This window comes from Symphodus melops (assembly GCF_947650265.1).
Source record: "Symphodus melops genome assembly, chromosome: 20".
In the NCBI taxonomy this organism is placed as follows: Eukaryota; Metazoa; Chordata; class Actinopteri; order Labriformes; family Labridae; genus Symphodus; species Symphodus melops.
In genome coordinates this window covers 10,906,800-10,932,943 of record NC_136710.1, presented here as the reverse complement: position 1 = coordinate 10,932,943, position 26,144 = coordinate 10,906,800, and the positions used below count along the sequence as shown (strand labels likewise).

Sequence of the window (26,144 nt, the reverse complement as noted above, 5' to 3'; positions counted from 1 at the left end):
ACATAAGCTATACGGCCCACCTAGTCTAGTCTCAGTTAACTGAACCGTTTTTACATTGTAGCAATAATTGAAGTACAGATGAGCGACACACCACAGACAACATGGTTGTGTTCAGGACTCCTTTGTCTTATGTATTATTTAACATTGAAAAAAAAACACAAGACGGTAATCGACTAATCATTCATAAGGTAATGAGAGTGCTCGAATACCGTCCCTAACACCTACTTTAGACTGGAGCTTCAGCCCTCGGCACAGAGTGACTTGTTTTTCAACATAGTTTGTGGATTTGGAGTTGAGACTCTCCCAAGTGACATCTTGGAAATTGAAGCTAAATACAGTAGATTTTGTGTTTTTCAGTTGTAACCTTGAGACTTTGGAGAAACGCTGAGAAGACAAAGGATTTTCTTCAATATTGTCTTGATCCAGTCGTTTTTCTAAAGCCTGACTTTAGTAGAATTGCTTTCTGACCGCGAGAACAAACTTTTCTTTCCTCTAAACTTGGGTGTCTTTGCCTCGCTAACTTCCCCCTCTCCTCTCCGCCTCATTGTCATTCTCTCTACTCATAAAAAGCCGGCTACAGCATCTACCACGGAGCGGCTGATCGCTCCGTCCATTTAACGGCAGCGAAAACAATGGAAAAGCCAAAGTGAGTCTCCACAGCTTAAAGTGATTAGATGAGTTTCTCACTAATCCCCACCTTGAGCAGGTAGGAGAACGCTCCCAGGGCAACCAATCGATTGGACATACACACACACGCACACACTCGCACTATAAAACCCGCTCAGCCATCGCCTCATCAAAACAATTCAAGAGACCTGAGCTCCTTTTAACTCCACCTCTTTTTTCTTTTCTTTTTTTTTTTACTTTTTGTTTCACAAAAACTGGCAATTACGTCCAGCGTATTAACGAAGCTGCCAAAACGAAGGGACCATTAAAGGCGCTGACACAAACAGATCGATCGGACATGCATCAGACAGGTAGAGGGATGAGAAAAGGGGGGGAGGGAGGGGGGTCTTTACAGAAGGCAACGGGTAAAAGAGAAGAAGGAAAAAAAAAGAAAAAGGCGAGAAAAGAGTGAACAAGCAAACACAAACAGACAAACAAGGCATGCTTTGTCCAGGCAGCTGTGACGGGTGTATTCTAAATGGGCCATTACAGCACAAACAAGCAGCGGGCTCATTGATTGTACGCCCCGAGGGAGAGGAGTCACCTGATAATGCTTTGTGCCCCTCCAGAGGCGGAGATACCTGCATGATACCGGAGGTTTCATTAAAAAAAAAAAAAAAAAAGAATCTGATCGATGATGAGCGACTTTTGTAAAGGGGCCTGTTTTCATGTTGTGCGTCGGTCGTATGACCGTGGAGTCTGCCGTGTGTGTGGTGGGTGCTGTGGTTCGATAAGTCAGGACAACACAGGGAGGTGACTCACTGCTGTCATAAGAAGTGTCTCGTTTTGTAGATGGGCAGGGGAAAAAAAGAGAAAAGGATTTGACTGAACAACAATTTGTGGACGAAAAAATATGTTGAACTATCTAAAAATACGTCCAACAAAAAGCAATAAAGAAGGTGAGTGAAGTGAATAAAAACGTAACAGTTGCTATGTAAAGTGTCCATCAGAAGTAACTAATGATATATCTAACTTTATGTGCAGACGAAGCAACGGGAGCAATTCAGGGTTAAGTGTCTCGCCCCAGGAAAGAGCAGCCAGCAAGGTTCAAAAACAAACATGTTCAAGTTCAAAGTGAATTATTTTGTTCTTTTTTTTCCACAGATTTAAAACCAGGACCATGAGTAAGGGTTTAGGTAAAGCCCTCAGTCAAACCTGCCAATGGACCGACTATGCCATTAATCCACAGGAGCAAAGAGGTTTGAACCCCTCTCTGAGAGACGTCGCCTGTTAAGGTAACGGTTTGTTTCGCTTTAAAGTAAAACCAGATGGCTTTTCTGAAGGCCACAGACATTTCTGCAAAAATAATCAACATTTAAATACTTGTACCAATCATAAATCAATCTCTAAAGCTGTTTTTATGAATGTTTAAAGGAGGAATATGTAAATCTGACACCTAGTGTTTAAAATGGGTACTGCATTCCAAATTTAAAAGCTGGAGAGAGCTGTCTCTCCTCGCGACTCTCCAACAGAAAGCTTGATGTGTACACAAGTTGCCATGGCGTAGACATGGAAGCTTAATTGTTCAGCCAGCCCTGCATCTGTCTTCAAACCTTTCCGCGTCATAACCTCCATTCTCCATTTTTCAAGCGTTTCTGGTTTTGGAGCTTATTAAACGTTTTTTTGGGTCGGTAGAGTCAGTTTTATCTGAACCAGTTCACTTGACCGCTTCCATCACGGCAACACACCTGTTGGTTTGCTGTTTGCGTGGCTAACCAAGGGGCGTCCAAACAGTCGCGTCGGCGAGCCTTATAACCGTCTCAGTTCCGCACCGGAATCGAAACTTAAGTGGACGTAGGCCTCCTGGCTTACACGACAGGTTTCCTTAATGTCTGATCATGTAGTAAGTTTGTTTTATGACGTAGTTCATGGACATGTATGTAGTGTTTCGGCACTCTCAAGTTTTCTTGGAAAATACTCATCTGAATGATTCCTCCAACTTCATAGGAATCGCACATTCCTACGAATCACACATTAGTAGGAAAAAAACAAAAAAACTTGAATTTCCCTCGGGATCAATAAAGTATCTATCTATCTCTCTATCTCTCTATCTATCTATCTATCATTGACGGTTCAAAAAATGATTAAAAAAGAGCAGTTTAATATTCGTTCACTTACCTCTCCAATATGAGAATCTCAATACCTTACATGAAGAAGAGCAGATTAACCAAAACTCTAGCCCTCGCTTTCAGCCCTGAATATTGATGCTACACGTGATATGATTACTGAGATAAAAGTACAAGAGGCTTAATGAATGCGAAGGGTATCTCTTTGACTACGTGCTAGAAATGAGCTGAAATGCAGTGAGATTTACTTAAAGAAGAAGTTTAAATAAAGACGAGATCCTGCAGCATTGACGATGTAATGAAGTGAGCGTCGACCTGTTGAATACATCATTCTAAGGGGAGTGTACTCAAGGAGAGATTCCTACACATTAATATTCTCCTTTTTTGGATAATGAAAAATGCAGAGAAATGTTGACTTAGAGAGGTAAGAGCCTCGAAAATCAAACAGCCTTTTTTCTTTACACACAGACCCATTAACAGACACTGAAAAAGTAAAACTCAAATTAAGGTAAGCATATTGGCTGAAGTGCACATACGGATACAAATAACAGTCTGGACTCACCAAAAGCTTTTGAAGGGTGTGTTGATTTCAAAGCCCCTGCGGTCAACTTCTCTAATATTGGCAGCAGTCAGTTCCACCTCAGCAATAGCAAGGCCTGCTTTATAGTCCTGAAAAGCACAAACAGACAGGTGTGAAAAAAATGAATGAACATAAGAGGTTGTTATACTCCTTTGTTCCCGTTTTTATTATATGTACATTGTAATTTGTTGATGTGTAAATATTCTGCCACCAGGGGGCTCTCAATCAATAATACAATATCAAAAGATGATGTCGAGGGAGTCGAAGTCCTCCTCAAAATCATCAACAGAGTTTGATGAGAAGCTTGATACCGCTGTACTGCATCTGCAGACCTGTGTATGGAATAGACGAACATCCACAAGACTTATAGCCTAGCATAGCCTAGCAAACAGCTAGCTAGGATACACTGTTTGACAAACAGTCCGTCTTATTTATTGAGTATAAATGTTACATGTTTTAGCTCATCTCCATAGTAGCCAATAATAACATTTCAAACAGTTTACCGTCTTCCTAAAATAAACTAATCAGGTTGAGGTTTTAGTCATAAGCTGATAATGTTATTGTTTCTTTTAATTATTCATTAAGTATAACCTTTTACACTGTTGAAACTGATTTTGGAGCCATTTCACTCACAATAGCCACAGTCATTACTACTGTGCTATGATAATGATAGGAAACAGGAGGTAAGCTAGCTAGCTTGTTGTTGATAGCTAACAAAATTGACCTGTATGAAACCAGCTGAAGTCAAATTGTTTTATTATGAAAATTGTTTACTTCGATAAATGAAAGAGAAATAAAAAGGGATAAGTTGTTTTAGGTCTTGCTCTCTGTTTTTACAAAACATGAAATTGCAAAATCACACATCCGTGAAGACGCTACGGCCTATTTGGGGGGTGTATAGCCCTCTAAGCAGCAACCCAAGATTCCTGCAATTCACCGGCTATTCAGCCTTGTTTCTAACTCTACCCACTGACCTGTTCTCCCAGCACCAGTCAAGCTATTTCCCAGTTTCCATTCTGTTAAGCTGAACGGCTGTCAGCTCAACTTTCTCACTTAGCGGACCAACCGCATTCTCATTACAATCATAGATACAAAAGCAAGTAAGAATTGTTCCAAAACTGTCAGACATTTTCCTTAAAAAATGCATTTTCAGTTAGCATCATTACCAACGCCCTGTGGAGGTAATCAAGCATTGACTGTGTAGAAAAATAGATAGTCTCAGGGTTGTAACCCAAAGGAGAGGTTTTCACTTTTATAGTATTAAGGAAAGTGGAAGGAGACCCAGGAACAAACCCAAAACTGAGGTTACTTTATCAAACTGACCAAGGAACACCTACAGTCTCCAGCAGGGTCTTGAGGAAGTGTTCCTAAAGTTCTATCAGCCTCAAAATATGTTAAAAAATGTTAATAAACTATTCAAATCCTCCAACATGAGAAACTCATCTCCTTGTGAGTGTCATGGTCCTTCTCTAGACACCAGCTCAAGGCCCGTTTGGCAAAATTAGAGTCCGTCCCTAATAAGGTGGGATCAACAGGTCACCTCATTAAAGTCCAAACTGTTTTTTTCACATAGGGACTTGAATGTCATCTGGTGTAATGAAAACTAACAAACACTGCGGCGCCACTCTCTCTCTCTCTCTCTCTCTCTCTCTCTCTCTCTCTCTCTCTCTCTCTCTCTCTCTCGGCTTCACTGCTTCCTGTTGACGGTGTTTCATTTTTGTGCCTGGGATAAATGTGAAAAGGCTGCTGAAAATACTTTGTGACAGGCCAATAATGCAGCAAACATTCATTGGGTTTTGTCCTTCTCACAAATGACGCACAAACCAAGTCAGTGTAAGATGTGTGAGAGTGTTTTTTTTCTTCTTTGTATTTTGTAAAAGGAAGAGAGGATAAAGTGTGTGCTGTTGTGTGGGTACACCTGTGTGAAAACAGCAAAGCTTTGCGGAAGGCCCATCTGGGGAATCAGAGCCAACCCCAAGCTTTCAGCTTCGATGTTTTCTGAGGCCCATTTCAGAAATAGGGGTTAGAGCAGAGGCACCATTTTCATAAGCTCCTCTATAACTCTGCATCACATCGCACCCCTCGCTTCACCCTCAACACTCACTGCTGTTTAGACCGTTTTCCATAGCCTTGAGCTCCACCGGTGCCAGACAAAAAAAAAAAACAGACAGCAAGACAAAGGAAGTGTACCTACACCCACACTTGAATAGGCACAACGGAAACAAGAAAACACGATATCACAATCCAGAAAAATACACTCTTTTTTTTTTCTCCATCGCTGAGCCAAAAGTGTGAGTCAAAAGATGGGGGAGAGAAAGGAACACAAAGGAAGGGGAAGGAGGGAGAAGCATACGCGGAGAAAAAAAGGTCTTAGTAATGCTCTGTGAGAGTGGGTGAGACGGGCGAGGGGGTCAGCTGAGCAGTTTACAGAAAGAAAAGTAAGTGTGTGAGCGTAGAAAGAGCAGGAACAAAGCGGGACCGGCGCCAATACTCAACAGCGAATTCCCCCCAAAAAAACAAGGCACGCTAAACGCTGCCATGCTGTGCCAGCTATAAAGCATGTGTGCTTTCGGGGTTTTTTTTCAGAGGGAACTGTTCTTCACCAGCAAAACAATTTGCACTAATTACTCCAAACAAAGAGAAGAAAATGAATCGACACCATCTTTGTTGATTAGGCGCTTTTTGGGAATACATGGCCCAGCAGAGCAAAGATGTGTATGTTCGAGTCTTGCAGAATTCTTCATCTAATTAGCTACAAACTCGTCAGTGCAGCCAAATTTTGCAGATTGAAACACATGGAGGAAGTCAAATAAACATTAGAATGCTGCAGGATTTCCAACCTGATCTTTCAATACTGTGCTGGTCGGTTCAATTGGGGCTAATGTCGTCAAAATCTTCATTTTAACCATCATTAGCCCCAATTAGACTACTTCAAACTAATTTAGAGGACTGTGGTGAGAAGATTCAAGCAATTACTCTCCTTTTCCCAGCAGTACTGCTCTTACTATCAAGTCAAGAGAGTGGATCCGAAACCTAACGGCAGGTTACAGCGTCTGGAACTCAGATTCTGTGAAGCCTTTTTGAGTAATTAAGACCATCTGAGCTCAGGAGAGGACGACAGCAGAGACAGACAGAGGAAGATATAGAAAAGGCGAGAGAGCGGTAGAGTGAGACAAGTGAAATCCATCGTACGGCCAGGTCCTAATTGAGCTAAAAGTTTTGATGTGAAGCAGCATGAGCCCAACTTTCTAGCCTATCAATTATAACGATGTACAGTTATGGCCCCTTTAATCTTCTTAAATTAAGTGAGTTCAAAAGTTTTTTTAAGACTCGTGAGATTGCAAGGAGTTTAAACCAAGAATTAAGATCAACTAGGGTCTGTCTCAGTCTATTTGTCTCTCTACAGTGATAGTTGTTTTTTCCTTACAGCTGGCCTGCTCATCAATGTTGCATCTCCGTTAATCACACTAATAAGGTCTGGAGCTCCTCTACGTGTTGGCTTTGTCTTTGAGTTGTTTGGTTGGGATTGATTTGTTCGTGCTTTCTAACCTTCTCGTAATTCACAAGCTCCTCCATTTCTGAGTCAGGAAGTTGATTTTCTTTGTCTAAATTCCGGTTGTGATTGGTAATAATAGCTAAACTATTGGCTATCCACCAATGGGCGCTTCCAGCTTGGGGTTTCTGCCCGTTAAGATAAACTCCTTCCAAAAGCTTGCTCATGGTGGATTACTGTTTGTTAAGATTTGCGAAAAAAACTGTATGGACTCTTTTGCAAAGGGAAGCTAGGTGATTTGTGTTGCCTGTTGACGCTGGTAAAGGATTGATTGATTGATTAAATAAATGCAATTGTAAACGTATAGACTAAATGTACATAAACAGAGGAGATGGCATCTGTCCTGTATGTGCCCATACATCCATGAGATTTTCCCCGTCGGGCTCTCTCACACTGAGAGGGCAAAGCATTCACCTATACCTAATGACCCTCATCCCTCTCAGGCAGCCAATTAGAGCTCTCTGTGTTAACGGGAGTCCGGCCCTCGCCTCTCGTTACCTAGCCAATATGTGCTGTGGCCTCCTGCCCTCTCCAATTAATTCACCAAGGATGGGGGTGGAGGAGAGATGGGGAGAGGTATTTAGAGGTAAAAATAACTCACCCAATTACAACAGCCGAGGGGTAGGTGGCAATAATGGTGCTTATTTAAAGGGGAGAGGGGGAAATGTCCCAGGGCGAAAAAGGAGTACGAATATGTGATTTTCTGTACTTGAAGTCCACACATTATCAAAGAGCTTTTTTCAATTCAAAGAGACCAAAAAAACGGAGTTAAATCGAGAAAAACACACCAGTGTGAGAACGAAAATGGATTTTCTCTCACACCTTAAAATGAATAACCGTCACCCTGTAACCCACTCTGAATATTCAAGCCATGCATCCAATTATAATTTTATTCAAAGCTCTCCAACCTCTTATTGTATGAGTCAGTCACTCCGCAGCGCTGACACAAAGAAGCTAGATGAGTAAAAAAGTGGCCTTTACCTCTACTTCCAATTCCTCGTCCATTCAGCAGCTTAACATACTCTCAAAGTATGCAGGATAAAAGAAGACGAAGAAGAGCAACACCTGGAGGTATGAGAGGTTTAAAGAGCACACACTCAATGGAGACAAAAGATCTGGATGTGTGATGTCAGCGAAAGGTAGTGACCATTTTAGGGGGGTAAAAAGAAGCAGAAGAAAACAAATAAATAATGAATGTAATGACATGAAAGTTTTTTTTCGTTGGTCTGATTTAAGGAGAATGGACTGTATCGGTCACATTTTTTGTCCACACCGACATGTATTTCCAGCTACACACTGATTGATATAAAACATCGTAAGAGCTTCATGATCAACAGAAGCTAAACCCTTTCGAACATGTGGAATTTATGACTTTTCCCCCAAACACCAACACCGAGTAACTCTCTCATTTGAAATTACATTCAGATAATGGATCAATGGTGTGTGCCATTTTAACTTGGAAGGCGGAAATTCTGAGAGGCCGGTTTAATAGGTCAAGAGGAAGGCCCCACTGAAGGCGAAATTCCCACTTGGACTCAGAGAACCTCCAGTAGCCCAATTTAGAAATCCAACATGGCCGCTACTTGCATCAAAAAAAAGTTTAAGCTGAAACTAACATTCACGATCAACTTAATGATCTTTCTGAGTAATTAAAGTAATAGAAATATTTTTGATTCATAAGTATTTTTATGTTTTCGTGTGCAAACTATGAAGCAGTGGCTTTTTATCGCCTGGTATTAGTTAACAAAACAAAAGGTACTCCTTGATGCTTTAATCTTGACTTGTTGCAAACTAGAAACAGGAAGGTGGTCAACACAGGTGTGACGCCATTCCAAGCTGCAAATTCTGAGGTGTGAATGGGACGCCCCTCTGCCATGATGATTAACTAATTTTAGCACGCAATCATAATAAATAAATAAAGCTGGATTGCAACATCGTCAAATTGCTTAAAATTTGCATGTTTGCTATTGCTATTGCTTTTGTCAAGGTTAGCATGTTAGCATGAAGAGGAAAGGATGAAACCTTAAAACGCTGCCGCTGCATACAAGAACAAAGAAACATTAACATACTTCTTATAAAACTCTATTCTTGCAGAGTTGTTTGAGCCCAAAAACATCGCTGTTAAAACTCCAATTAGCATACTTTTCTGCGGCAACCAGGTTGCCGTTTTAGCCAGAAGGCTACGATACAGTCCCTTAACAAATTTAGCTGCTAACTGATAAACACAGTGGACTATTAAGCAGCACATGAACCACACATTTTATACAGGAGTTGTCAGAAACCCACAGAAAGGTAAATGAAGTGTAAATCTACAATGAACAGAAATACCACCACTAATGCTAATGTTCTTCTGTGTCTGATGGCTTTGCAAATAAGCAGCTTTTCGCTAACACATTCACCATATCAACTTTAATGTGCATGTGTTTTGTTTTGGACTAGTTGGTTTGCCCCAGAAAGCAGAAAAACTACGAAGACATTGTCAAAGCAATGACTTAAGGGCACTTGTCAAATACAGCAGTATAGCACTAGTAATTCAAATCCACATGTTCTTTCAACAATCACTCTGAACAGAAACACATCTAATCACAAGCTGAGGGCCTTAAAGACTCACTCTTGTGTCACAGACTCTGCAAAATGGCCTTGAAGTTTTTTTTCTGTTGTTAATTGTAACAATGTTGTGAGCAGCGAATGAGATTTAATTGAAGTAGAGATTAATCAAATCCTTGGTCACACTGTTATTGTATACTGAGAGTACCTTCACACAAGCGAAGCCTATGTGGAACTTTTGCTAAGTAGAAAGTTAAACCACACAAACACATCTGATGAGGATTTTGATGCAGGCAAGAAACCCGATGGCAAAGCCGGGTTCGAAGACGCTAGGAGGCTTCATTACAAACAAGATGACAACAAGAAGTGTGTTCATCCGATGATTCAATAATCCCTCAGCGACAGAGTGAAAAAATAAAATACAGACACAGGTACTCTACAAGAATGTTAGAAAATTAGTACAAAATCTGTAGGAGGCAAAAGTACAGGGAATACTGTAAATTATATTTTGAGCACCTTCCTGAAAAGTTCAAAGATTTTCAACTAGACGCACTGAAAGCAACCACACAAAACACATACCGCTGAACACAGCTCTTGCTGTCCAGATGGTTTAATGCTGCTGCTGCTGCAATCGCTGTCTTCTCATTTGAAGCAGTTGAAAAAAGACATTGGCGCTCAAAAAAGAATGCTAGGCAGACACAGGCTGACTGATTTACAGTAAGACTGTACGTAAAGATAACAGTAGGTAAAGATCACCTATTTGTAATTTGTTGGATTGTGTGCCACCTCCCTAACTCATCGAATGATTGCAACGTCGAAGAATAAGACAATAACTACCTTGCTTACAGGATTTTGTAGTGCAGCAAGAGCAGGTAATTTGTGCGTCAAAACGGAGGGGGGGAGGGGCAACAAGTCTAAACATTCAAATTTTGTAAACACACATCTGTCGAAAAGTCCTCTTGTGGTCAGTAAACCTACTGTGTGAAGTGAAGTGAAGTAAAATGACAAGCGTCAAAGGAAAAAGTAGAAGATCAGTCACTTCTAAGGACAGCTAACTGTTAAAGGTGTAGCTGTAGAGACTGTTGTGATGGCGGCTTGTTAGCTTAAACTTGGCAGATTTTTGTGTCGTTTGAGTACATTTTTGAGCAAATTCTTTCACAATCTTAACTCAGTAAAGACATAGATCTACTAATGTTACAGTTTTCTTCGCACAAGTATCTGTACTAGTACTTGAGAATGTGCGTACATTTACCACATCTGAAAAAAACACTTTTGAGAGACAAAAAAGCAGTGAACAAGGTGCTCAGGTTGTTACCTCCAGTATGCAGCAAATAGCAAACTCAGGTGTGTGTGTGTGTGTGTGTGTGACACACTTTGTGCATGGTCTGACTTTCTTCACCGTTGTGTTTAAACGACCTTAAACACAGCTTCATCACAGGACTTTGGCTCCATGAGGGATGGTGTAAAGGAGTTGAAGGAGGAGCTCGGAGGATGATGTTTCCAATAGCTCGTTCATCATGTTAGATTAAATACTCCACTCCACTGAACTTGAACGGGGCAACAGTCTACCTCCCTCTCTTGCTCTCCATCACTTTCTACCTTTTTTCTTCCAAACCGCCGACGCTCATTTCTCACACTCCTGACCTCTGCACTGTCGTACCCCTTCCATCCCTTTCACTTCATCTTTTCCACTTCTATCTCATTTTGTCGGTCCCTTATTCTCTCGTTGCTCATTTTCCTGCTCCCTTTCTTTCTGCAAAAAAATAAATAAATAAAAAATGCAGTCGCTGCTTGCTGCTGCATTTATGCCGGGGATTTAGTTTGTAAGCTGAAATAATACAATTAATTTGCTCTCTCTCTGATTCTCTCTTTCCCTCCGTTTCTCCCGCTGTCTCAGATCAAGGAAGTGGAAATGTGCTGACAAGGAGTGAAACCCAAAAGAGAATTCTAACAAAGATGTTTGTTCACGCTAATGAAGAAAATAATGAAAGGCAAACAACAAAACTAAAAGAGCGAGCGAAACAAAATGAGAGGCAAGGAGGGATGGAAATGAGTTGGATGCGTGCTGCATTATCAAATATGCACACAAGTACGTGTGAGGCACTTTAAGAAACTGTATCACTGAGTTTGTGACTATCTCTCCATCTCAGATAGCGTATCTCACTGCCGGGACAGGAAGAGGCAAAGGAAAGAGTCTCTGTACGTGAGCCGGGACTATCGGGGCCTAATTGGATTCACATCAAATAAGAGAGACTCAAAGAGAAACTCTTGGTAAGAGGAAACTTATCTTTTCTTTATTCTGCAGTTTAAGGGAGATGTAAGTTATCAAATAAATCTGTATCTGTAAAATCCTACATCCCAAGTGCACAATAAAACTTTAAAAGTAGGACTTCTTGGATTCTTTGGTCATGTGTAACAAAGAGCCTTCAGTTCCCTCTGAAAAGAATACAAAGCACTTTGACTTAGAATGCTAATGCTAATGCTTAAGCAGCATGTCTTCTCATTTAACTAATCCCTATCTACCCATAAGTCAAAATTAACCTGTAAAACAAGACAAGGAAAGACATATAAGGAATAGTTTAAAATAATGCTGAGATTAACCCGAGCCAAGTATGGCATGAAGCTGTTAGCTTAGCCAGTATTCGTACTAATAGTATGAGAACAGGAAGTATGGCTACTTTGAAAGTTAGTAGCGCCTGCAGATACCTGTATTTAACATGTTACTATGGATTAGTTTTAAGGAATAGTTCAGCATACTACTGAGAATTACTTAAGCCAATTGCAGCTAAGTGCGGAGCATGAGGCTGTTAGCATAGTTGGTATAAACATTGGGAAGACCCAGCTAGTTCAGCTTGTTCCTAAATTAATGAAAAAGTTGTCCTGATGCATCTGAAAAGCTCTTTTTTTTCTTAGCAACAACAGTTAGTAAGCTAAGTTGGTTAAGCATAAAAAAAACGAAGGGTGAGCAGAAACAGCTATGCTTACTTAAAAACTAACAAACATGATCTCAATTTAAATCCATCGCAACTTTATGAGCCAACCACTAGTCACACGAGCTACACTTCAATTACTTTTGCATAGAAAGCTAAGCGAATATTAGCTTGGTCCTCTGTTTTTAGTGCACTGTGCTTGAGTGTGGGCTTCACGATTTTATTGAAGAATGCCAAAAGCTTAAAAAATAAATCCTGGTAGTTTTTTTTGTTTTTGTTTTTTTTTAAGTTTCCTTTGCGTGATATCTCTTGGGGATCTCAACGTGGCAACAATGTATTTCATTGCTCAACTTAAGCGTTCTGAAAATCTTTTTTTTTATCAGGATGGAACGTGTGCTTTTACAATATTTGACTAAAACTACAATCTAAAAGTCTGGATATCTCATCCTCTGCTCGGTTGATTTCAACATGCCATCAATACTCTCGATGTTTGCTGGAGGTGGAGCTCAGGCTTCCAACCTACAGCTAGAGAAATGAAGTACAGACACAACTAACTTTTATGTTATGGAAATGTAAAACATAAAAAAATAATGGCTCTAATAATGGCTGTAAGTATAGTAAGTTAATTCTTGACTACAAGGCTGTGGTGACTCCTTTTGATTGGCTCACGTCATTTTGAAACAATTCAATGCCAAACACTGTTATCCATGGTGCTTGTTTTCAACAGGAGGATGATGATCCTGTTGGAGTTCTGGACCGTGAGAGGCGGATGTGCAGTCTGTTCAGAACACTCAAGATCAGGTAAGTAAATATTAAAGACTAACTCTTAGCAACCAGAGTTAGCAAACTACGTCACTTGAGTATAGTTGGTGGTCAGAAACAGCTATGCTTCTTCACCCAAACCCCTCCAGTCACTCACCCGGACGCCTTCCCAAGTCTTCTCTGGATCTCGTCACAACACAACTCCATTTCTCTCCTGTGGCTGTTATTTCTTCTAATCCTACTCTCTTCTCTTTGAAACTAACAGGTATGGATATAAATAATACATCCTTCCTGACACAGGAATTAAGACATCCCCATATTTGAGATTAATCAAAACAGAAAAAAAAAAAAGTTAAACAAGCCCTCTGGTTAGTCTTTGGGTTTGGATTTGTCCCTAAAGGCAACACCCGGTCAAACCAGACCACCACTTCAGCCATTTAGGGGAGACTTGTGGCCCAAAAAAACAACAAGCGGTTGAACCAAAAAAGGTACTCAGCACATCAGAGGATCACTTGGTCAGACCTGAGAGATTTGCCGATGATGCTTGGGAGTGTCTCTTCAGAGCACAAACATTCAAACTGAACAAAGGGGTTCAATTGGCGTGGAATAAAAAGAAAGGCCACTGAAAGCTACTGCCACACTAGATAGTACTGAACATTGTTCCAGTCGATGAGAGAAGCAGGGCCGGTATAATGATTCAAGCAAAGCAGACAACTGTCCTCATAGTCATTATGAGTCAGTGGTAAGTAGTGATTTTCAAAATGTCTGCTACTTTAGCGCAGTATCTGCCCCATAATAACAGCCTTGATCATTACCTGTCATGTCCATCTTTGTCAAATAAAGGACAAGCTGAAGAGAAAGACCTGCATCAAAAACGTGCATATTTCTAAACTCCAAATCAGTTAATTCAACCATGAAGTGGTTGATTTGTAGAGATTGTCTCTCATTCTGTTTGTCTTTTATATTTTCTTTGAATTATTGAATATGGAATCATGTGTAGTTAGTTACCAAGAAGCTCCTTGCACCAGAGTTCTGCTTTGTCACCCTGTTGGGGTCTGCTAACTTGCTAACTGCAAATAATCCTGCTTATTTTACAATAACTTAATCAAGACTTCAATCATTGTACACAAACTTTTTAATTCCAAAATTACATTATTGATTATTCCCTTTTTTTTCGTGAATGGATTGAGCTTGTAAAGCGCTTTCATAGTTCTCTGATTATTCAAAGCAGTTTTACACTGGATGTTACACCTATACATTCACACACTGATGCTAGAGGATGCTATGCAGTGAGACCATTAGAAGTAACTAATCCATTCATACACTGCAGACAAAGCAGGGGAGCAACTTAGGGATATGTGCATCAGACATGTTGCTGCGCGGAGCTGGTGATCGAAACCCTGACCTTCCGGTTAAAAGGCGACTGACTCTTTTTACACATTTGACTTTTATTATCTAATTTGAGCTTAATGTCTTTTTTTCATGAGCCTAATCTTTATGCTTAAGACAAATAGAAACACTCAGAATGTTGTAATTAGCCAATTCGAGTTAGGCTTTCTTATCACAGCTGAGTAAGAAATAACTTTACCCCCCGTTTTTGCTTTAGCCTGTCCTTCCTGTGTGCTAGCATGAGCGTGTACCACCAAAAATAGAGCAGCCTCTTAATATATATTTCGTTTTTACATACATTCATAAACTTCTTGATGTCTTTCATGAATATCTCCATCTCTACCTCATCTGCTTCAAATATGCTGTGATTATTATCTTCCTTTTTCAAACAGGAAGCTGTCATTCTTTAGAGAGGAAGTCCCAGCGGTGTTGGAAGTACCTGTTCTGTTTTGCAGAGCCTGACTTTACTCCCCGCCAGGGACACCAGCAGTCTGCCTTTGTAACCGCGGAGCTCCAGCAGGCCTCGCTTGTTTGTAGAGGAGGGGTGGGAGAGGCTGTCGGAGCGCTTCTGGGAGCCGCAAGGGGGGGGGCGCGTGGCCGTCTGAAGAGTTTCCATCCACTCCTGGCGTTCCCCTGTGGACGTGCATGAGTGAGAGACAGAAACGTTAGAGAAAAAAAAAAAAAAAAAAGAGAGATAGATGGTGAATGTGGTGCATGTGAACAGAAAGTGAAATGATGAGGGCAGAAACAGAACAACACAAAGACATATCAGGGCATCTTAAAGTCTTTAAACCGTGGCCAAAATTCATCATTTTTTACTCCACCACACTGGCTTTTGGCTGCTGAACCTCCATGTCAAACTGATAAAGAACATTCCAGTCTTAAGGATAAGTAATTGAAACACTGTATGAGCTCTGATTGGTGAAAATTAACTTTGCCCCTGGAAAAAAAGAATATCCTGCAAAGCTGGAAAGTGCAAAGTCTCGCACTACAGATACAGATAACTGCCTCACTGAGATTTCTGAGCTTCAAGCTAAATTTGGCAAGACTCCAACACGCCACTTAATTAAAGATATAGTTAAAAATTATGGCTTCTAATGAGACAGCCACAGCTCTGTGAATCTGTTCATTCTGTGAGTCTGCAGGGAAACAATGATGGAAAAAGGTGTGAGTGCTTTTCATAGAGCAGATTATTTCAGGTGTGAAGGAGTAATCACTTTGAATTGTTGTGATAAAAAACGGCAGCTGGCTTTTTGTTTTGTGATCCCAGAAAATAACTGTTCACTAAGCCTCATGAAGGTTTCATTCTCAAACAGCAGCTACACAGTTTACTAGAATAACTGAAGGATTTACGATGAGCTATTGTATTTTTTGGAAAACAACCTGAATTACAAACTTTTAAGAAAAGAATCATCTCTTTTTCTATTCTTGTCCAAAATGGCAACAAATGGCAAATATCACAGTTAGATCTTATTAGTGGCAGCTAGCTAACAAATAGGAGTATGATTAGCTCTATAAATTGACTAAATCTAAATGTGGATTATAAGCTATATTATTTTAAGACATGAAGTAATTGATAGCTCTGTAATATTGTGCTAACAGTTCATGATATCATGCTAAGAGGCTAAAGCTAAAGGTAAATGACCAGGAACACTGTTCAAATGCTTTTTGAATTTCCCTCAGGATAAATAAAGTATCTATCCATAGACAACGTTGTTCTTGTTCTGCTGTCTACAGCTATCATTGCAAGTATTAATGCAAAACAAATGTTACAACCCTGTTCGGCTGGTTTGCTAATATCCATTAGCAAACTACTTGTTTTTGTGTTAAACATTTAAAAACAGACTTTTTTTGTTTTAAAGGAAAACCGAGGTTTAACTGTGAGATAACCATACTGTTAGCAACACTAAGTTAAACGCAAAGTTGCTGGAGTCTAACTTAAAGCCAGTAAATTATTTGCAGTAGAAAGCTGCTAATGTTAGCCCTAGTTGTGAAAGCATCCACGACTGGCCTTAAATAGTGGGTGTTATAAAACTATGACGTAAGTAAAACCACAAACTAATGTGTATAGTTGTATTTAAAAAAAAAAAAAGGTTCTCAGAAAAAAAGGTAATTCTTGGTCGTGGAAGAAACGCAAGGTTTGCTACAGCAGGCAGTAAACTTGTTAACCATGCTATATATTCTAACATCTTTAGCTTATATTTCAGAACGCTAACTTTAAATATACAAACTTTATATTTCTGAGTAATTTCTTGTTTTGTGAAGGCCTAAAACAGGCGCCACAATCCAAACCTTATGTACTGTACTATCAACTACAGCCCAGTGTATACAGGGACATTATAATGCTTGACGAGCCTGCAGTGCCTGGTTTTGATGGTTAGCAAATGATCTCTTTAGGGGGTTGTGCTATAACTTCACATGGCTGGCATCTTCAAAATAACTTGTCCTTGAACAGGGCACTAAATCACTTTTCATCAATCACTTGGGAGCTACAAGAAGTTGGTTGAATCATGTTCCGTTCAATGTTTACATTCAAAGACGTTCACCTAAAAGGCCCCTGACTTACCTTCCTGTAACACTTTTCAAACAGACATAAAAGCAGACATGAAAACCAGCACTGTAAAACCCATTCCCTCACCACCCAAGACATGGTGCTATCAAAGCCAGCAAAGTGGAAACACAAGAGAGACCAAAAGATTGTAAACACAAGCACTAACACGCACATCACAGGTCCAAAAGCAGCACCTGCTGTGGTAACTGTTCAACACAAGACAGAGAAAAATAAGAAAAGGAAATCAAGTCCGCACAGGCTGATATTTTAGCTCAGAAATCAACGAGGATGGAGCTGAAAATTGAATACAATCCAGCTAAAGATAAAAAAGGGAAGGAAAAGAGACAATTCTTCAAATTGATTAATACTTCCTTTCAACCCTGTTTGGATTACTGACACACCAATAACAATGAGCGACCTGGACTCTATTTCTGCAGAGCAAGTTGTTTACGTTTAATATGGTCATTTTATACCTCCGAGAGTGATCACACAACATGGTCTTTTTATGATTGTTCCCCAAACTAGGATCTTTATAATTCTTTTGCATTGTACCCAGCAGCATGTGAAGAAGCATTAACTTGCTTGTTAGGATCTTCTGCTTCATTCTACCTGAAATGTAATGCTTATTTTGAACCAGTTGTCTCCCAAAAGAGAAAAGACACACTAATCAAACAAATCAATTGTACTATTAGCTAAGTGAGTAAGCTAAAATAAGCTTGAGGAAATGTTTGTTAGAGGTTTAGAAGTTGTACTGATGAAGCTTGCCAATTGAAGAAAAGAGAGAATTACTGTTATTTGAAGAATTATTGACCTCCAAAATGGAATAGAAAATGTCGTTTCCCTTTCTTGCTTCAGCTCTTCAAAAGAACAAAAAGGCCTTGGAGATGATAGAAACTGTCTGACTTGCTCAAAGCCTCACGTCAGAGTGATCCAAAGAAGAACTCAATGACACTGGTGACAAAGAGAGTTACATCTGACTTCCTGGATGGTTGAATTGCATTTAACACTTGTTTAGTTTTGAGCCTAAAAGAACCTTCAGGACTTCTACATAACAGATTTATAGGACAGTCTTCCGCAGCTTGCCAGCATCCTTTGCTGCTTTTTTAAAATCTGTATCAGTTATAGAATTATAGGTTATTGATTCGACCCCTCTCTGGAAGAGGATGTGGTTTGAGGCCCCGTTTACACGGAGACGCTGTGACAGTAAAACGAAACAGCTGAGTATCGGATTGGCCTTTCGTTTACACAGCGTCTGTGTTTCGCGGGGGTGAAAACGCAAGCTTTTGAATTCGACCTCCAGGGTGGAGCGAAACTGATCCGGGGGGGGGGGGGGGGGCGTATCGCAACCATGTGAACGAAACGGAGCGGACTCTCTGGCTGCGATGGCCTCACCACACCTCCCCCCATACATTTGGACATGCGCAGTAGTCGAGAACAAACATAAACAACAATGGCGGCTGATTCACTTGCGCTACGTGCTTCAGCAGCTATTCACGTTGTACAGTCTCTTAAAACACAACCTTGATATGATACATTGTGTATGTCGCCGCCAAAAGAGCATCGAATATTTGTGGCAAATAGTTCAACCTTTACCCAAGCACAAGCACCTACGCACATTTGGGTAAGACTTGGGAGAGCTAGCCACTAAAGAGGATGTTGTGGAGGAAGTGGTTGTACTGGTGAGTGTCACGTGTGTCGCGTTGGAAAGTTCCACTGCCCACTACTGGCCGGGCATGAGAACGACATCGTTTTCACTCAGGCGAGACCTGCCGTGTAGACGGTCTGTACTTCGAATCCGGAGTGGGGTCGTTCTCGATGCGTTTCTGTCACAGCGTCTCCGAGTAAACGGGGCCTGAGCTTTTTTGCTCCATGTCCAATTGTTTGCAGACTGGGAGGGCAAAACAAACACCTAACTGTGCTAGGGGGAGGGGCTACTTCCCTTTGTGAGGTCAAAAAGGGTACATCTTCAAACAGCCTGTTTGAGCACACATTTTCTGAAAAGGGGAGCAGGCAAAAGACTAGGGACACATTACACTTAAAAAAACATGGGGGATTTTTCATGTGACCGTTAAAAGTGGTTCATCAATAATTCCGAACCAAACATAAAAGTTTGCTTTATTGAATTAAACTTTTTAGATTCTTTGTTACAAGTCGCCCTTCCCAGAGTTCTGCAGCTTAAATCGTATTGACAGCAGTCAAGTCCATCAAATATTGTTACAATCATAGATTGTTTGATGTGTTAATCTACAGAAAATTCACAACTTTCTGATGAGCAAATAATTATTCATGCGTTATCTTGGATCAACCATTTCAAACAATTAGGTAGTTTTGGTTTTTCAGAAAAAAAACTTCTGCTTTTAGTTGTGAATATTTGTCAACTGTATATCTTCAGGGGTTTTTTTATTAAATGTTCTGAAATCTTAACTTCCCATTTGAAATTCTTTCCACTGCTTTAGCATATTTTGGTAGACTTTGACAACACAATCAGCAGATTGATGAATAACCAAAATATTAGTTCACTGCAAGCAAACCTTTCACATAGTACTTTGTCAATGGAAGGCTCCTGGTGATGCAGTTTGTATTGGTGTTATCTCTCAATTCAGGTCGGCTTGGGTTGAGCACATCTTGGATCCAGTTTAATTATCCTCGAGTCTACGAGGATTAAGTCTGACAGTCCTCTCGACTCTTTTTTTAAAGTTGATTTATGCAGGGCACCAGATAGGATTTCAACAGGTCATTTCAGAGTCAAATTTGGACTTGTAAAACCTTTTAGAAGCTTCGGATTTGTCTTGAATGCAAAAAAACAAAAACTTTGTTAATATAAAAATTTGAGAATAGAGATTATTCGATACATTTTAAATCTCACATTTTCTGTCCCAATTACTAATTGTGATTTTGCGAATACGAAGTGCCTGGCTGAAACAAGCAAGTTTAAAATATATACATAGTAAAGATCGCTTTGATTTGCATTCATCTACAAGCACTGTGGACGTTTGATTTAGTCACAATTTAATGTACTTGAAGCCAAGTACATATTAAAGGATATGGAGTCTCCATTTTTGGCATCGGATGCTGACACTAATACTAGTGCTGATTCCTGTATTGGTATCTGTGTCAGTATTTGTAATCTCATTCGCATCGTATTGTATAACGCTCATACATTGTATAGAGCATTGACGTTTGTATTCTATCAATTCGTACTATTAATCTACTTCTGTATTGGTCTGACATACAGTCTCATATTGTATCATGTTGGACTGTATTGTACAATATGGTATCATTTTTTTTATGCCTTGTGTTTACGTATCGAATCATATCGCCATGTTATGTCATCGCTTGTGGTCTCGAGAGCAATTTTTGAAAGTCGCATTTTAATCTGAGAATCAAAAGCATTTTGACTTACTTTAGTCTCGCTTTCTGACTGGATGGACTTCTGATTTTGACCATCGCTAAAAAGGCTATTTTTTCTTTCTTTCTAAAAAAAAGAACTTTATTCATTCACAATTAAATTGTTGTCCCCTGGTCACAGCCACCATCCTCATGATGTTACGGTCATGATGTTAAATGAGTGACACGCACCCTGCACACAAGCTGATGAGTTTACATTTGTTATTCATGGGCTTGGCCTTTTCTAGGTCTCGCTCTGTCTTGGTCTTGACTTGGTCTCGATACCTAAATGTCTTGGTCTCGTCTCTGTCTTCAGGCAACCTGGTCTTGGGTATGTCTCGGTCTCAGTTAGTGTGGTCTTGACTACAACACTATCATGTCATCATATCGTATAGTAACATTAGGCTATCTTCTTTTTGGTGCAGTTATAACAAATCTGTGCATGATCTTTTTTTAATGTTAGGGAGTCCTCTCTCTGACAGGACCACTTTCAACCTTACATTTTACTGCTGACTTCACATCTAACACAACAACATATCCACCAACATCCAAACTTCTGAATAAAAGTTTTTCTTTCTTTTTTTTTTTTTACTCTTAAGTTCCTTCACACCAAACCACCTCAACTCCCAAATACTGTGTCCATTTCCTGGTCCCAAACTCAGCTTTAGCCTGCCCCCCGTCACCCCCCATCCCCCTCCAGAATCTAATGAATTCACAAAGAGCAGTAATAAAATATGAATGTCCTACTCAATTATTGACTGCTCTTTACATCACTAGGTTTTACTGTTCAGTTCCCACCCTGCTTTTCTGAGTTCCATTACCTGTCCTGCGCCACACTTATTTGCCTGTTCATTTATTCAGGGCCCTGCCGCGCGCCCTGCGCTCTCTCCTTCACCCAGCCTGTCAGTCCGAGGGCAGGAGGGAAGGCTGGAGTGGGTAAGGAGGTGGGAGGATGGAGAGAAACTTGAGAGAAACAGCGAGACCGTGGCAGCCCTCTACGCCCGCGTGTTTCTGTAGCATATGTGCATCTGACTCGTGCGTGCATTGGATGTGTCTTGCATATGATTGAGTTTTTGTTTGTTTTTGCACAGTCTCACACATAAACCTCCGGAGTGCTTGCCAAATTTATTTTTTGCTTTGTGTGCAAACATGGCCTCACCTCGGCATGCATATAAAAAGAACGCAGGGCTGTACTCTCCTACACTCAAAAAAAAAACCCGACAGTCACATCTAGATCCATCGCTTGTTGAAAGGATGCATGTTTAGCCATGCGTTTTGAAAGACTATTTCCCCGTGCGTGGAGGAAGTGAAAAGAGACAAGGAGAGACGGAGATTATCCTCAGTGAAAGTGGATGAGATGAGAGCCAGGTCCACTCAGCGCTCGGCACAGATCTAAGAAGACACCCACGCAGTCTCCATCAACAGGAATTTAAAAAAACAGGGGGGAAAAAAGAGAAAAAAAAAATACACAAAGCAAAAGGATTGTGTTTGCTTTGTTTTTCTTTCATTTAAAAACTCTATCACACGTGCATCAAACAGACATTTGCAAGACTACCCTTCAATGTTTAATCTGCTGAATAGTCACCATATATTCCCTTCTGACAAGTCTTCAAATATGAGCTGAACCATGAAATGATTCTGGCAATTCCATCAGCTAATTAAAGCTGACCATTGATAATATGGTATCTCCTTATATCTCAGTTTAACTTTTTCTTTGGTAGATTTAAAATAGGACCCGACTGATAAGAGATTTTAGGGGCCGTCAGACTCTAATTTAGATTTATTTAATTCTATAATATCGGTTGTTAAACAGATAACACTGATGCTGTTCATTTCTAATTGAGGTCTATCACACAAGAGGGGTGTGCCGTTATACTGAATATTAGAACAGCTTTATTTATTTATCATGGGGGGAAACTTTGCTAACTTGGCATTGTGGAACTGGAGATACGTTTTTGTTTTTTTTTGTATTGCTTGGTAAGCTATGCTAAGCTAAGCTCAGGTTCCAAACTGACCTGTGGCTCTTTTCCAACATGGCATTCCCTCCTCTCTCTCCCTCTCTAGTTTCTGACTCTATCCACTGTCCTGTCATTAAAGTCAGCACCAACATAAACCTTTAAAAAAATACATGCTAAGCATTAGCTAAGAAGCTAATGTCAAAAGAAAGTAAACATCGGGGCACTGGTAGCCTTCTGGTTAGTGTGTACGCACCATGTATAGAAGCCATAGTCCTCCAAGCGGGTGTCCCGGGTTCAAATTCGGGTGAATCAATCTTCAATTCTTCACTAATAAGTCCACTATGACAACATTTAGGGAGGAGTGTTTGTGTTGTGCTTCCATGTTACAGTACAGAGGGAAAACGAGAACCAGCCAAAGGGTTGTAAAATGTGAAATAAAGCAAAGGTAGATATTGTTTCTGCAGCTTCCCTCCCACTCCGTGTCCTCCTGAGTTTATCATTCTGCCACCACTCTCTCGTTCTCTTTATTTATTCTCCACTCTTTCTACCTTCCTCTCTTTCCTGACATCTCAAACAGAAACCAACAGACTTGTGGAAAAAAAGGATCAGAACACAACTCATCAACATTTCTTACACCGTCTTCTCTCTTGTAGCGTATTTGTCTGCATCCCCTCCACACCTTCTTGTCCGGACCGTTTTCCGTCAACTTCCTCCTGCCAAACTCGGCTCTCCTCTCGCTTTCTTCTCTCCCCATCGCTGCCAATGCTCTCCGCTTCACTCCCTCCCCTCCTTTACTTCCCTGCCTGCCTGCCTTCCTTCCATCTCTCCTCTCTCAAGCTGACAGTACCTGAGGGAAGAGGCCACCTGCGGACCAAGTGGAGAATCAGCCGACAGCTGTGTGCACACTCTCTCCGGTGGCCTTCAATTATTCACTCACTCCTCCCTCCCCCCCCCTCACTCTCTCCATCTTCACTCTGCCCTTTTCATCTCCCCCTGCCGTCTCTACCTCTCTGTTGTAGGTTGTTTTTTTTTGTTTTTTTCACACCCAGATTGCGTGTCTTCCTCTATCCATCTCTTCATTAAAGCTCTACCTCTTCCCTTCTTTTAAACAGCCCTCCCGGAGGATGCCTTCGACTCCCTCGCACGCCACTCTGACCGTCACTCCACCATTTTCTCCCCCCTCTCTCACCCCCTCCTTTACCTCCACTTCACTAACCTACTCCTTCTTTCCCTCCTTCTGTCTCCTTGTGTCTCTCTCTTTCTCGTGTGTTTCCCCCCTAAGATTGATGACTCTCCACCACGAGGCGAGTAGGCCTGTTTAAAGATGCATGAGGTGATGAGGCCAAGTTTTCTTCCGACTTTTCTCTCTCTCTCTCTCTCTCTCTCTCTCTCTCTCTCTCTCAATCTCTCCTTCCAACTCTTTCTTTTTTGACGGCGGCAGCCACCTCGGCGAGAGTCTTCCCTCCCATCCCAAGGGGGTCAAAGGGCATCCCAAAAATCAGACGGCCTTCTCGTCAGGACGGCTGAGCGTGACGTTTGACGATTAACTGGCAGACAGAGTGATGAATGACACAGCCGAGGAGCTGCGCCTCATAAACGGACAAAAAAAAAAATCTGGCAGTCAGGAGTATGATGATGTACTGATTTGGCAGGAAGGGAGAGAGCGGAGGTGTTCAGTGTGTTGGGGAAAAAAAAGATGAACTGAAGGACTTTTTTTTTTCTTTTTTAAAGGGGGCGAACGGATGTAAAATCATGTTATTTTCTTCTGAACTTAAGAAAGATTTAATGTAAGTAGTTAGTGTTATTGGTGGCTAATGTTTTCTTTCCTCACCTGTTGAGTAGCTTTACAAGATCTGTGGCTCCTTACTGATCTTATCCTGGTGTTAGTAAAACCACTCATTTTAGCCTCTGCCTGAAACGCTTCATTTTATGCTACTGTCTCTTTAAGACCCGCCCTCTACACATACCCACTTCTCTCCAATTGGCCAGCTTTGCTTGCAGCTGCAGGGGGAATTTGAATGAGCTTCTAGATGAGCGTGTCCTTAAAAAAAGCTGCCAGGGTGGGAGTCTCCTCCAACTTTGCCTCACGCTTTGCTCTCATACGTCGGCAGAACTTGACGTCAGGCTTTGGCCAAGTCTCGCAAAAGATATCGTAACATCTCGTGAAGCGCCGCAGAGACCACGTCCAACATCACAACACTGTACGCATGCATTTAAAGATGGATCAGCATAATAGACCTCCTTTAAGGTGAAGTACCATCAGCTGCTGCTGAGTAGTAGAACCAAGCAAACACTTTAACTGTCAAAACTTCACAATTTCACTTCACTTTAGCATCACAAATGACTTCTTTGCTTTATTTCAAATTAATTTAATTTAGTCCGTCCCCAGCGTCTCCAGTGTGGGTATGATCTTCTTCTTGCAGGAATATGGTTGAGAAAAGAGTTTTGGATTAACTCAAACCCTGAACACTGTTTGAGAAAAGCACCTCTGGCTCAAAGAAATTAGAACCACTTCATTGTTGATGATAATTAAACTGTAAAAAAACAGCTGAACTCTTTAAGAGCAATAAGCACATGATCAATACTAATAGGTCAGCTATTGATACATCTTTTCAAAGTTAGATAGATATCAATATGTCATCTAAGTGTTGAGGTTTTCAAGGTTCAACCTTTTCACTTCCACTCTGCTCCCAGACATTCACACTGTTACCGTACCACAGAAGAAGTCAAAGGTTCCTCCCGTCATAACCATGCAAATCTCCCGTTTCCCCAATCTCACTCGTCCACGTGAATCAAAGGGCGGCTGGCATTTGACCCGAGAAACGCACCCTCGATTAGCGAACGAGCCGTTTGACCCGAGCAGTCTAACAGACTTCTATCCAGCAGGCGGGAGGTAAGGAGCGGAAAGTGTCTCTATTCCCCTCTCATTATGGCCGACACGGACAAAGCTTCCAGCCCGAAGACGATGGTAAGAGACAACTCTTTTGTCTGACAGAGGGACGAAGCGAGGAGGGATAAACGAGACCATTAAAAGGACACGTCCTGGGAGATTTGAGAATTTGTTCTTTTTTTGTTACACATTTTGCCCCTTTAGATTGGCTTCATAACAAAAGGTTATGGCGAAGACATGAGGTCATTACTGCCGTCGAGATCTCCCTCAGCACTACTGTACATATAGTGTATCTAGCCTGCTCTGCACAAACTAAAAAACTGTTTCCTTAACGACCCACTCAAAAGATCCATAAGAAAATCTTCTGTGTTGACAGTTTTCAGTTTAGTTTAAAGATCTCTGTACACTCTTCTTGTAAGAGTCATGGTTTGTTGAGTATCAAGCCTTGAAAGGTGCTAGCTTTACAGCTAAACTAGCTAATCCCCATTCAGCAGTTAAAATACAAAATCAAGCTAAAATTTAAAAATACAAAGATAAACGTGGTAGCACCAAAGACATGAAATGGACTTGAGCTTGTAAAGCATTTTTTTTTTTAGTCTGCTGACTTTTACATTGCACAAAACATTGACACACTGGTGCTAGAGGCTGCTACGTTAAGTGTCCATTATTGTTAGATTAACTAATCCCATTCATTCAACAGGAGCAACTTGGGGTTAAGTGTCTTTCCACATCGCACGTGGCTGCAGGAGCCTGGGATCGAAACATCTGACCTTCCGGTTGAAAAATGACTGAATCTCTACCACTGACCCATGGCCACACTCAAATGTCACATTCGACGCACATTCCCTGAACCCAGATGATGCAG

General features: G+C 40.9%; 1 protein-coding gene and 1 long non-coding RNA gene across 2 annotated transcripts in view; one reads left to right on the top strand and one right to left on the bottom strand.

Moving 5' to 3' along the window:
• Window positions 1-26,144, bottom strand: part of arap2 (ArfGAP with RhoGAP domain, ankyrin repeat and PH domain 2) — a 140,333-nt gene that overhangs the window by 86,770 nt on the left and 27,419 nt on the right. Inside the window, 2 exon segments of the mRNA XM_079371509.1 lie at window positions 3,295-3,401; window positions 14,933-15,126. Of these exon segments, the coding sequence (XP_079227635.1) occupies window positions 3,295-3,401; window positions 14,933-15,126 (301 nt within the window).
• Window positions 1,703-26,144, top strand: LOC306841558. The gene is made up of 4 exons (XR_013781552.1): window positions 1,703-1,901; window positions 11,563-11,683; window positions 13,070-13,143; window positions 25,980-26,144. It is a non-coding gene; the product is annotated as an uncharacterized lncRNA (long non-coding RNA).